The sequence below is a fragment of the Myotis lucifugus genome, unplaced genomic scaffold (genome assembly GCF_000147115.1).
Source record: "Myotis lucifugus unplaced genomic scaffold, Myoluc2.0 scaffold_320, whole genome shotgun sequence".
Taxonomy (NCBI): Eukaryota; Metazoa; Chordata; class Mammalia; order Chiroptera; family Vespertilionidae; genus Myotis; species Myotis lucifugus.
In genome coordinates, this window is record NW_005871368.1 from 698,072 (window position 1) to 711,745 (window position 13,674).

Consider the following 13,674-nt stretch of genomic DNA (forward strand, 5'->3'; position numbering starts at 1 on the left):
CCATCGATCCCAATCACCAGCCAGGCCAAGGGACCCCACCCATGCACAAATTCGTGTACCGGGCCTCTAGTTTGAATATAATATGTGAACTTTATAAGGACAGAAATCTTGCTATTAAGCTGGTAATTCCTCTGCAAATTGTTTCATGATGTTAGGATAGTCTAGCCAAATGAAGCATTTTATTTACACATAGGACTACTTTTCACTGAAAATTGAACATATTAAAGTTAAATATAAGAGTAAATCTATGTACAGCAGTCTATATCTTTTGAAATATAAATATGGTTTAACTTTGACTTCAAGCATCTCTACTTCAATGGAAAGCCTTCTTTTCCGATTGCTATTTATCTTCACAAAGCACAGAAGTCATCCCTACCTTAGAAGAGTCTGAACTTTTCATGTATGGCTCCGCGCCGTGCGTGATGCTCCCCTGGAGGACCTTTTCGATTCTAGCCACGAGAAATATATCTGGATGAGGACACGTGACTGAAAATATTCCCTAGGGGACAAAACATTTTCTTCAGTAAGTAGAATTCACAGCCACATTAAACAAATCCCATGAATATGAAAGGTTCAAAGAAGGGTGAAACCATTTAGCTATTAAGAAGCACCCAGTGCCAAACTGGTTAACTGATCAATAGTTCATCAACTGTTCAAATAGGCTTTTGGTGGGGGAGGCAACTAGCAGACAGTTTAGAAAAAAGAAATGAGAAATCCAAAGCCACTTCTCTCAGCTTGCTTTTACAAAGTCTCTATGTGTTTACATAGCATGTGCAAGCTACGGCTTGGTATCATGACCGCCGGGCTCAGGTTCCCACCTGCTTCGGATACTGCATGGCGGCTTCATGGAGGATGTCCGGAAGGGTGGGCGAGCTCTGCCCGCTGCCATTCATCAGAGCCGAGGACGGGGTGGCCAGCATCTGCCTCACTGAGAAATGGTTCAGGTCCACGTGGAAATCGGCAGAAATCTTCCGGTTGCACTTTATGTCAAACAGGGATAGAGTAACAAAGAAAGGCTCTACCTGAACAAAACAAAACAGAACAGACCATCACTCAGGCTCAAAGAAGAAATGACTGGACTTATTTATGATTGTGGCTATAAATTCCCGCTAAAGAGAAAGAGCCTCGATCCCCATCCTTTGTGACAAACATCCTGTCCCCACAGGCTAAACAAGCCCCCACATCCTGACCTAAACATTGTACCCCCTTGATACCAAGAACTAGAATTTCATGAAACCTCTGGTGTGTTTTTTTAGGAAATCTTTTTAAAAAATTACATTTGTAGTGGGTCCTTCTTCATTTTCGGCAACACAGCATTGCAAATTGAAAGACAGATCATTGCACTTGACAAGAATTCTTTTTCCAAACTTCTCTTCAAATGGCTTCACTTCTGGTTCAGCTGATGGTAAATCAAGCTTCTTTAAAAAAAAAAAAAGCAAACATGTAAATACATTGTGCTTGCATTTAAAAAATCCCATAATAATTGTACCCTAAAGAAAGTGCCATAAGGAAAAGCCATATACACTATTACTCACAATAGTGTTACTACTTTATAAGTTTATACAGTTTATAAAAATGGTCAAAAATGATGGTATATCTACTTGATGGATATCATGCAGAGTTTAAAAATCATGGTTATGAGCAACTCAGTGTCCATCAACAGATGAATGGATAAACAAATGTCATATATACATACAAAGGAATAGCATTCAGCCATAAAAAGAAATAAAATTCTGACACAATCTACAACATGGATGGATCATAAAACATTAAGCTACGTGGAATAAGCCAGACACAGAAGGATAAATATTGTATGGTTTCACATAAATGAGGTTCCTAAAATAGGCAAATTCATAAAGACAGAAGGCAAAATAGAGGTTACTAGGGGTGAGGGGAAGGAGGCATGGGGAAGTTATTGTTTAACTGATAAAAAGTTTCTATTTGGGATGATGAAAAAGTTCTGGAAATGGATAGTGGTGACAGTTGCACAGCACTGTAAACGTTCTTAACCCTAAATTGCACATTTAAAAAGGGTCAAAATGGTAAATTTCATGTTATGTATACTTTATCACAACAAGTAAAATATTGTCAAAATATATATGGTTATGAAGCCTGTGAAGAAACACAGAAAAACATTTATTATTAAAGTTAAGTGGGGGAAAAGAAGTTCTATAAAAAGACTATCAATGAAGAGGGGAAAATATAGAAGAAAATACTGCAGAACCATTGTCCCCTCAGAGCCCCCCTACTGTGGGCAGCCCTGTGGTCCTCGCCGCGCCGTGCCTTGGACTTTGCTGGGACACCGATGTGGATCACATGCACTACAACTTGGGGTTGAGCTTGAGCAAGTCAGGAAATATCACTGTCTGCTGGGCATCTGCAGTGATACCTGTTCTTTTCTGACTATTATTTTGTGGGGCGAATTATATGTTCTTTGTGGACCTGAGAATGTCTTTGGATAACTCTCAATTTTCAACAATCAATTGAATATCAAATATTCACAATGGTTGGGCTACACAATGAGATTACAGCCTGTTTTTATTTTTCCTTTTCACCTTGAATTTTCTATATTGTTGTTATATTGCAAAATAAACAAATAAATAAAGAATCTGTCAAAGGTTTTATTTTCGAACTTGGTTTTAAACATTAAAATAGTTCCTACCTGGGCATCCGGGTCCAAGTAAAAAAGTTTAACTCTGCTCTCACTTTTCAGTTTGATTTCTGCTTCTCGGGTACTCTGGTAACAAGATAAACAGAAAATATAAATTACATTTAAAAATAGCCCTTTTCTTACAGGGGTGTCCAAGTTTGTTTGAAAGCCACCCCCTCCTGAAGCGCCAGGCTGCCAGACGACTCTGCCCTCAGCCTGGAGAGTCTGCCTGTCAAGGAACCAGGATGGAGCACACAGTGAGAGGGCGGCGGGGGGCCGGGTGGGGGGGAGGGGGAGGCGAGTAGGGGTGTCAATATCTGATCCCTGACCTTATGAAGCTGACAATCAAATGGAGAGCCAAAAACAATACAAAGAAAGCAAAAGAGAATAATTAAGCATCCCTATCAAGAAAGGCTTCATAATGTAATTGAATAGGGGCCGGGCTTTGAACATAGCGGTGGAATTTAGATAGCAAAAAGGAGAACAACAAACATTTCAGGCTGAATGAAGAGGATGCACAACATGGATAGATAGATACTGTCTGTGAAAATGAGCCCAGCTGGCAGAAAAATTTAGGGTCCACTTAAGACCGAGGGTACAAGCAACAAGAGAAAGGAATGTGTTTTGAATGGCAAGATAGAGAACACTATGGCAGATACTGAAGGACAGCCACAGGTGTTGGTGGCAGGGAGGGGGCACTGTTGATTCATTAAATAAATATTTATTGAGCACCTATTGTGTATCAGGGACTAGGGACACAAATATGAATGAAACAAAGTCCCTGCCCCTAAGGAACACTAGCTGGGAAGACAGGATATAAATAGGCAATAAAAATGGCAAAAGAAAGCATAGGGACAGTGAAATCTAGCCTGGACTGGGAGGAGGCAGTCAGGAAAAAGCTCCCGGAGGAAGACCCATCTTGAAGAACCAGAACATTTGGGTAGGAAAAGACAGAGGAGCATTCTAGGAGGAGGTACTGCAAGTACAAAGGTGCAAGTCATACCTGAGCAGTTACCAAACCATTCGTTATGACGGAATGCTTGGGTATAATGGAAAAAGTAAAGAAAACTGAGTTGGGGATTTGTATGTTAAAGACTGGAGATTCCATTCAAAATCCAAATAAATCCCACAGTATTTTAAGCAAAGGAATAAAATAACCAGTTCTACATTTCAGAAGCATCACTCGGGGAGGGCTGAGGAAATGGATTAAAAAGGGAAAGACCAGGAAGCCACATGATCTTTCCTAAGCATCACAGCCGCCCCTCAGTTGCACAGCAAGGCCCATAACCAACTCCAGGATCCCAGCCTGAGAAGCCAGTAACTAAGATGGATAATTCAAGAGGAAGAGCAAATCTGTGGAGAAGGAGATGAATTAGAGTTTGAAGATGTATCTGGGATTTCCAACTGGAAACACCCAGCAGACAGCTAGAGATGAAACTTGAGTACAAGGTAGGGATGAAGGCTGGAATCACAGACTTGGAGAAGAGGCCATTGAGACATATGGTGGCTGCAGAAGTGGGAGTGGGAACAGAAAGAAGAAAACTCTAACATAATCACAAGACCTACGTCATCTCCAGCCACATTATTTCTCACACCTGGTGCCTCTAATCTATATTCTGTTCTTTTTGTTACTCTGAATCTCAATGGTTAAATCTATACATTTACAGAGTCAGAATAGGATGTCCTCTCACGTGCTCCTTTCTGCAAAAACCACAAGTCACATCGTCACACCTCAGCATGGGAGGGGAACAGAAAGAAGAAAACAGGATGCAGACATATAAAAGAAGAAAATCAACAACCTGCCCAAAATAGACTCAAAGCATCCTGATGTTGCCACTAATATCCAAGAGATATAGTCTCCACTGGAGAAACCACTGAAAGAAGGGACCACTTTAGAGGTAAAAATAACCTAAGAGTTTATAATCCACCTTACATACGCTGACAGCTCTGCTATGAGACAGATGAAAGCAAACTCGGCTTCTGAAAGTGCCTCCCATCCCTCCCAAAGCCCAGGATGCATTAAACAGAAGAGATGCCCGATAAATAGTGTTTGAAGAAATTACCAAGCAAAGCCTAGACCGCAAGAAAATGAGGCTGGGGAGCAGCAGGGCTTTGCCCCTGAGCCAGGGAATAATAAGTATCAGGAAGCATCATAATGATAAAATGCATATTTATTGATAATAGCAAACATCTCTATACTGGGTATCATTCTAAGTGCACATTTAAATTTTGTACAAACTTAGGAGGCAGGCGCTATTACTGTCCTTGTTTAAAAGAGAAGACACTGAGGCTTCTGTGGTAAATGCTTTGCCTTGGAACTCACAACATCAAATGGAAGCCTGGATTCTGAGGCTGACTGGCTTCAGAGCTCAGACTCTTAATAGACAAGAAAAAAAAAACAGATCAAGAATATGAACAGGCCCGTCAGAAAATAATGTAAAGAAGTAAATATATGAAAATATGAATAACATCGCTACCAAGCAGTGAAACACAAATCAAAGCAGTGAAACATCATTTTTCACTTTCTCTGGTGAGGATGCAGAAAAGTGGGAATGTGACTTATTTCAACCTAGTAGGAAAGCAACCTGTCAATATTTAAAGTATTAAAGATACAATAACCTCTGACCCAGAAATCCCACTTTGGGGAATTTCTCCTACTGAAATAAGAGTGCATGTATTTAAGCTCATAAATATATTATAATGTTTATTGTGTACTGTTTGTAGAGGCTAAGAACTGAAAGTAACCTAAATGTTCGTAAATAGGGAGATGGTGAAATAAAGTGAGCAATATCCATATCTGGAATATCACGCAGCTATGAAAATAAGTAAACTAGATTCAGGGGTAGCTATGAAATGTTTCTAAGTGATAGAACAAGTTGCAGAGTAACATATAGATCACGAGCATATTTTTAAAAATAATTAAAAACACTACCCAGGGAGCAAAAAGGGAGAAAAATGTGAAACATCTGTAATACTGTCAACAATAAAAAAAATTAAAAACACTATGTTTATGTGTATGTTTCTATGAGCAATTGGTTTGGTGAAAGAGGAACTACGACAGGTTAACAACATCGGTGTTCTCAGGAATGTGGCAATGGAGGATGAGGGAAAAAGTTATCTTTTCTTTATATAACTTTGGATATTTTTATTTATGATGGCAAGCACAGTTATTTTTACTTAACTCTTTGGTAAAGACAAAATAAATTAGTGTTATGTACTCTTACAATATAAAGGCCTACAAAATATAGCTATAAACAACAACAACAACTTATCCCACAGACTAGGCCATCCTGCACTTCTCAAAGGGACAGAAACCAGCTCCGATCCTAAAATAAGCTGTGGTTAGCTCCTACTGTGGAGGTAGGAAGAACTGGGCTGGCACTTCCCCAAACCCTGTCGCTGCCTTCCTACCCAGAGCCCATCTAATATTCTGGGCTCAGTCTAGAGGAAAATGAAGAAAATGACAGAGCTATTCTCTGTAAAAACGGACACTTGCTCAGAAGTCAAAGAAGAGAATGATTCCTCTATTCCTCCCACTTCTGTATACCCTAAGTTTAATCACTAATAACACCCTGACAATGTCCCCCACCCGCCCTTGTCCTAAGGAATAATTATGGACCAAACATAATTATGGACCAAACATTTCAGAGTTTCAAGGACTGCTGTAGGCCTACTTTATGTCCTCAGTTTACCTCTGAGCAGACAAAACAATCGGAGGTCAAAGACTATGGCCAACAGCGTTTCATTTTGAGAATTAGTTATCAGAATTATACTGTGTTGACTGTTGGCTCATTTAACCAAAATGGATTGGAATAGGGAAATTTAGCAACATCCCTGGAGACCAGAATATATACTTTTAATGTAAAGAGCTGCCATGATTTGTTTCCACTACTTCCAAGACAGCCAACTCCCTGGGACCATCACCTGGTCCTGGGTCACAAAGCTGTAGGGGAGCATTTTAGAACAAGGAGCTGACATCACAAACACAACCCTCGCCAAGTCCTTTGTATCATAATACAATCACACCATTTTCTGGATTAGGAGGCAGAGAAGGCAGCATCTGTCACTGACCTTAGCCAAGGTGTCTGTGAAACTGTTTGGATTCTGACATGGACTGCTGTTTGGCCACCTGACCCTTACTCAACCTCGATGAGACTGTAGAGTCTGAGACACTATACTTTATTCTGTGCTCAACTGTGGAAGATTTATCCAGAAAGATAAGTTCATCGGCTAAAAAGAAGCTAGACGGTATTTGGATATGAACAATTTTGGGTTAACATGAAACAATACTTCTCTTTCAGAACCATATGGGGAGATCAAATTAAGATGAGTTGCTGTTATCTGAGGGGGAGAAAAAGATCAAAAATAGGAAAGCTGTGGAGGAGAAAAATATAAGGTGGAAGCATGAGGATTTTCTTCATTCTGTTTTTACACAAGGCGGGATATATGTCCCTATGTCACCTAAGATAAATATAACCAGAGAAAGAAATTATTAAATAAATAGTAAGCAGGTTTACTAATCTCAGCATATTAACCCTAGACTTTGAAGGGTTAGCTAACTTTATGTTTATATAATCAATAAAAATCTTTAAAAGAATAAGTACTCTGATACTATAAACGCCGTTATATTTACAACAAACATGTTTGGTGCCATATTAGACAACAAGAAGAAAAGAACAGGTATTGGGGTAAATGCAGCATGTCGCCTGGTAAAACAAGAATAATGTTCAGTACTAATTGTCTAGACAACGTAAGGGCCAAGAATACACAAAATATTCTGAAAACCTAAGTTCATATCATCCCTACCACATGCAAAAGGCCCCTCCATTATATTCCAGAATGAGACTTCAGTTGTTTTTGTACTAAAACAACTTCCTGTCACTCATATCCTCTTTGGTCATGTCTCAGTCACAGTGGAAACAAAAGCCGGGGCAACACGATAAATGAAACAGAAAGAGGGGTTGACCAGAGAGGACCTGCCATTGAGTTACACCTTTAAGGGCCTTCTGCCTGCCCCCATTGTTCTAGTCCTTTCTCTGAAATCTAAACTGTGTCCTGATCCCCTGCTGGGCCCTTTCTTGCACCTTCCTTCCCTGGTACTGACCTCTTTCCTTCTTCAGCTCCTGATTAAACTCCCCTCCTTGCTCAGCTCTGCTTTCCGGCCTCTCTATCCTTCCCACTCCGTACTTTCATCTCAGATTCTCCCCTATGGAATCCATTCTTTCTAAAATCAGTTATCGGCTAACTTCCCTGCCTTTTCTAACAGGTACAAATGATCACCCACACACACTGAAGGAGACTGCGAACAGCCAAAACCACACTCACACTCGGGGCCCTGGGCTGCAAAGGAGCTGTGAGCGGGCACAGTGGGTGCCTGGGCCCCTCTCACTGGGCACCACAGAGGCACCACCTTGGACCCTGCCGCCTGCGAGCATGATGGCAGCACAATGAGTGAATGATAATACATCTCAATCTTCTTTATTTTCCTCTAAAACAGCGGTTCTCTACCTGTGGGTCGCCAACCTGTGGGTTGCAACCCCTTTAGGGGTCGAACGACCCTTTCACAGGGGTCGTCTAAGACCATCGGAAAACACATATATAATTACATATTGTTTTTGTGATTAATCACTATGCTTTAATTATGTTCAATTTGTAACAATGAAAATACGTCCCGCATATCAGATATTTACATGACGATTCATAACAGTAGCAAAATGACAGTTATGAAGTAGCAACGAAAATAATTTTATGGTTGGGGGTCACCACAACATGAGGAACTGTATTAAAGGGTCGAGGCATTAGGACGGTTGAGAACCACTGCTCTAAAAAGTTACCTTTTGCCTCTTTCTACCTTCTTACATCAAAATAGCTTTAAAACACTTGAGAGCCCTGGGGGAGAGGAAGAAGCAATTAAGCCCATTATGCTGCTGCATCTTTCAGGCTTTGACCATGACCCACAGTAAAAAATACACAACCCAATGCACACACAACATCTGTATCTATACCTATAGCTATAAAGTAATATCTATCATCATTAAGGGAAGTGTACTTTCATATTCTCTATTCAATTCTACCCTTTAGAAAAAAAAATCTGGGTCACACAATGCTGAGCTAAAGAAGCCTGACACAAAGCATGCACACTGTAGGATTCCATTCCTAGGAAGGTCTAGAATAGTTGAGACCAGCCTACGATGACAGAGGTCAAAAGAATGAGAATGCCAGCTGGGAGGGGCTACAAGACAGCCTGCTGGGTGCTGGAAATGTTCTCTGTATTGAGCTCTGGGTGGTGGTTATGTGGGCGCACAAATGGGCAATTCATCAAGCTGTATAACTGTACTTGAGAATTTTACTGTATGTAAGTTCTACTTCAATAAAAAAAATACAAATAAAACAAATTGTAAGTAAGAAATGGAGGGAAGTTGAAACCAATTAAATTGATTTTAGCAACTAAAATAGCTTCAGTGAGGATGGTTTTTACCCACAGTTTGAAAATAGCTCCAAATATGTTATACACATATTTTAAAAAGAATACATATGTATTTTCATGCCAGACTTTTTTCTTTCTTTTTTATTTTATTTTTTTAAATATATTTTTATTGATTTCAGAGAGGGATGGAGAGGGAGAGAAAGATAGAAACATCAATGATGAGAGAGTCATTGATCAGCTGCCTCCTTCCTACATGCCCCGCACTGGGGATCAAGCCTGCAACCAGGGCATCTGCCTGACCGGGAATCGAACCCTGACCTCCTGGTTCATAGGCTGACGCTCAACCACTGAGCCATACCGGCTGGGCCATGTCAGACTTCTTTAGCTCAACATTATGTGACCCAGATTTTTTAAAAAATGTACATATGTATTTTATTTTTTTAAAAATCTCCCTAGGTCTTAGGACCAAGGCATTCTAAATTATGCTGGCTAGGTAGTAGTATGCAATGAGAGAAGAATGGAGAGCACAACTCCTGTATGTCTTCACAGGAAACGATACCGATTTCTAATTAATCAACATTAGGCTCAAATAATGAGTCTGCTCCTAGGGATCAATTGTGTTCACCCAGTAAGTGTAGAAAGTTGTGTTTTGAATTCTAGATTGCATTGCATATATTATCTGTTTCCACAAAGGTTTTGCTTTGAGAAATTATGAACCTCCAAACATCTAGAAATAAAATAGCTAATCTCAATGTAAAAAATATGATACATAGAAATTCATAACTCAAAAAAGCAAACACACACCCCAAACTCTTCCCAGCCTAAAAGGTGGTTACAATGGTGGCACTAAAATTAGCTTTAATAGGCAGGTGCTAAAAAGATACTGTGGTAACAGTCAAGTCCTAAGAAAAACAATATTCTAAAGTCCTAGCCAGGGAGGGAGGTTTTACATTTTAGAACAACCATGCTGTCTGAAGTAAAGGTCAGTGCTGAATGCTAGTCTATTTATAATTGTATATAGATAAACCACGTTTTCTATTATAGTGTTTAAGATGTGGGTGTATGCAGTCTCTGTTTCATTGTATTTGAGAAAAAAAAGAATAGAAAGGCAGTAACAGAGTAAGAATATAAAGAGTTAGAGAAAACAAAGATAGTTCTCTCATTTAAAAAAGAAATCATTCGTAGATGCACACAAGGAGACAAATACAAGAATACTCACTGTAACACTGTAATAGAAAAACTGGAAATAATAGAACAGCTATGATAAATGCTTATGCAATACAATAAAAAGATGAACTAGATCTATACACCAACTTGGATGGATCTCAAAACAATGCTGAATTGAAAATAAAAGCAAGGGCAGAATAATACATTACCATTTATATAACATTTTTAAACATATAAAACACAACCATATATATCATTATAACAAATACTAGTGGCCCACTGCATGAAATTCATGCACATGAAAAGGGAATTAATTAGAGGAAATATTTTAATATTGCTATTTGCCCTTTCTCTATAATAGAAGTGTCAGAGATGGAAGAACATTAGTAAAATGTATATGAAAATCTCGCTCCTGTCAGAGTCTGGGAGTCTGGGGTGCACCGCAGGACCCAGAGTCAAGTCCCCGCCCACCCACGTGAGCCTTGAAATCTCGCGAGACCCAGACCGGGCCGGCCCCACCCCCATCAAGCCCTGCAGTACAAGGTTGCAGCCTCAGGTACCCTGGCCTGGTGCCAGGTGCAGGGCACAGCCTCATTCCCCTCACCTCCCCCCGAGCCAGGGCAGGGGGCGTGGCCTCAGGTCCCCTGGCCCGGGTGCAAGGGCGTGAGGGTGTGATGACCGTTCGCATATTAGCTCTTTATTATATAGGATATTGGTAAAGATATGAAAGTAACCCCAGAAAACTCTTAACAGTGGTTGTTTCCGGTTGAGGTTGCAGGAGAAGAAGGGAATGGAATAAGTATAATGTTTTAAAAAACCTTTATAATGTATTTTTTTTCTTTAAAAATACGGAAGCTAAAATTATAGTCACAGGTGTTGAATCTGAGAGGTGGGAATATAGTTGTTTTGTTCTTTGTGCTTTTCAGCAACCTGTAAGTTTCTCAAAATTATAAAAAACAGATATAACTTTTTTCTTTCAGAAAAACCCATGAATAATTAATAGAACACAGGCAACCCCTCTTTGGTTTGGTGGCAAGATTCACATGGAACCATCATCTTTGTAATTGTGTCTATTAACTTGAATAAGGGCTGCATAAGTACTTTGTTCCCTTGGGAACATTTACCTGTGTATTTTGGTTATTTCTTCAATGCTTGTAATACGGTATTAAATATTATGGAGGGAAAAAGACTTAAAGCAGTGATTTTCAACCTTTTTCATCGCATGGCACACAGAAACTAATTACTAAAATTCTACAGCACACCAAAAAATGTTATATTTTTCTGTCGATGTGACAAAAAAATAAAAAGGTATAATTTGATTCAGTCGCACCAGAGAGCTATTGTTGATTGGCTGTTGGAGATCAGTGCCCCTGATTAAACAGTCAGGTATTGGATGTTTTAAAAATTCTTGCGGCACACCAGTTGAAAATCACTGACAAAGAGTAATACAAAAAAAAATACTTTGTAAGGCACTTTCTGGAAAACAGACTGAAATCAACTCAGGTGAGCAGTGTCTTTCACCACAGCAAATATTCAAGTTAGAAAAGAGCGAGCAGTAACTACAATGTCATTTTAATGACTGACTATAATGTAACTGCTAATCATTTCAACAGATGCAATGAGAATTATCCCAGTATCAATCTATGAAGAGCAGAAGACTTAAGATGATGTTACCTTGACAAGTTCAGGCAGGTAGCTATCTAGACCGGAACCAGAACCTTCCAATTTGCTTTGTTCATCATCTGAAATGGCAAAACAGATCACCTGAGTCACTTGTAGTTGAACACACATATTTTTTAAAATGAGGAGGAAGGCCACTTCTCTTACGTGCCCTGGAACACACTGAATTTCAACCCTGGATGCCCATTAGAAACACCTTGGAGCTTAAAACACACACAACTCTGATGCCCAGGCCCACTGGTGAGAGTTCAAGATTTGACAGCTGGTACAGCATGGGCACTGTCGGATCAGAACAGATACTAGCCATGAACAGCCCACATGCCACTCCCATCAGATGTGCTAAAAGTCAGGCCTCCCGGCACCACCCCAGGCCAGCTAAGTCAGAATCTTTGGTGGGACAAAGGAAAGAATATATTTTAAGAGTTCCCAGGCATTTTTAAGACAAAGACAGGTTGAGAATCACCTGTCTAAAGAACCAAGAAAAAAACTGAACACATGAATTGTCAAGAAAATAGATTTCCCCCATCAATTTAATCAGAGGCTTCTCTGCCCATCCTAGCTTAGTCTTGGAAGTTCCAAACAATATGATTAATGGTAATGGTAACAACTATAGCTAGTATTTTAAGTGCTGACTCTATGCTAGGTACTAGACATACATTATCTTATTTAATCTTCCCATTAACCAACAAATTCCATTTTTTATTCCCATTTCACAGGTGAGTAAAGCAACACTCAGAGAATGTAAGCAGCTTGCCCAAGGCCTCACAGCTGAAAAATGGTATATATTGCTGAGATTCAAACTCAAGTCTTCCTTTCTGCTTCCAAAGCTGTGGTTCTTCCAATTACATGATTTCCTTATAAAAATAATGTCAGGGTAATAAGTTGCAATGTGACAAAAACCTTTTTTGGACAGGCTGTCTGTAAAAAGCTCACATCTGTCTGACCTGTCATTACGGATGCAAAATATCTGTCTACTTTCCACACCTTCTGTCAAAAATAAAGGACACGCACAGAGTGTGCCTGTGCCCGGGGAGGGCTGGATCCACCTACCTTCGTGAGAGTCTCCGTTTCGCCTTTCTTGCATCGCAGCTTCGAAGTTGAGCTGGAGAATCTTGTTTAGAATTGTGATCCATTCTTCCATTTCCACTTCACTGTCTGCTGCCAAAAGATAACTACTTTTGTCCTGCATCTTGAGCTCAAAAGCAAAACGCCTGACTTTGTTGTTCTGAAATGGAAAAAAAAAAAAAAAGGGTAATGAGACATATGCTAAAAGAATTGGGATGGCCTTAATAAGTTTTCTCTTTATTATTTGCTGGTGGATGCTATCACATTGGCATTTGTGGACAAGCCTTCTCCCCATAAAAACCCTACTATCCACCTTCCCTGCTTTCTTTTCTCCATAGCTTTGTTTTTCCATCTGACACATTCCCTAGTTCACATATTCATCTGATTTGCTGTCTGTTCTCCTCCAATGCAATGGAAGCTCCTCAGGGCAGAGATTTCTTTTGCTCAGGGCTACATCCCCATTTCTAGAATACAGACTGGCAAATAATATAGGCTCTTGAAAGATATTTGAACGAATGAAATTTCATTGAAAGTTTTCAATTCCCTTAGATCCTATTTTTTTTTTAAATGAACTAGTGGGTGGTATTACATTTTTAAAATCAAGCCATTACCTATCAATATGCTCAACTTCCTTATCTGGAACTTTCTCATCACTGATGAGTCCCAAAAGGTATTGGGGCACTTC

General features: G+C 39.7%; 1 protein-coding gene across 13 annotated transcripts in view; it reads right to left on the reverse strand.

The window, feature by feature from the left end:
* The window catches only part of DOCK9 (dedicator of cytokinesis 9), a 154,227-nt gene that overhangs the window by 87,499 nt on the left and 53,054 nt on the right, over positions 1-13,674 (reverse strand). For all 13 annotated transcript variants that reach the window (XM_023764196.1, XM_014466081.2, XM_023764190.1 and 10 more), the window contains exons 8-13: positions 12,975-13,149; positions 11,919-11,986; positions 2,663-2,737; positions 1,278-1,418; positions 819-1,022; positions 377-499 (exon numbers count right to left, since the gene is read on the reverse strand). In XM_023764196.1, coding sequence (XP_023619964.1) covers positions 377-499; positions 819-1,022; positions 1,278-1,418; positions 2,663-2,737; positions 11,919-11,986; positions 12,975-13,149 — 786 coding nt within the window. The remainder of the gene's footprint in view (positions 1-376; positions 500-818; positions 1,023-1,277; positions 1,419-2,662; positions 2,738-11,918; positions 11,987-12,974; positions 13,150-13,674) is intronic.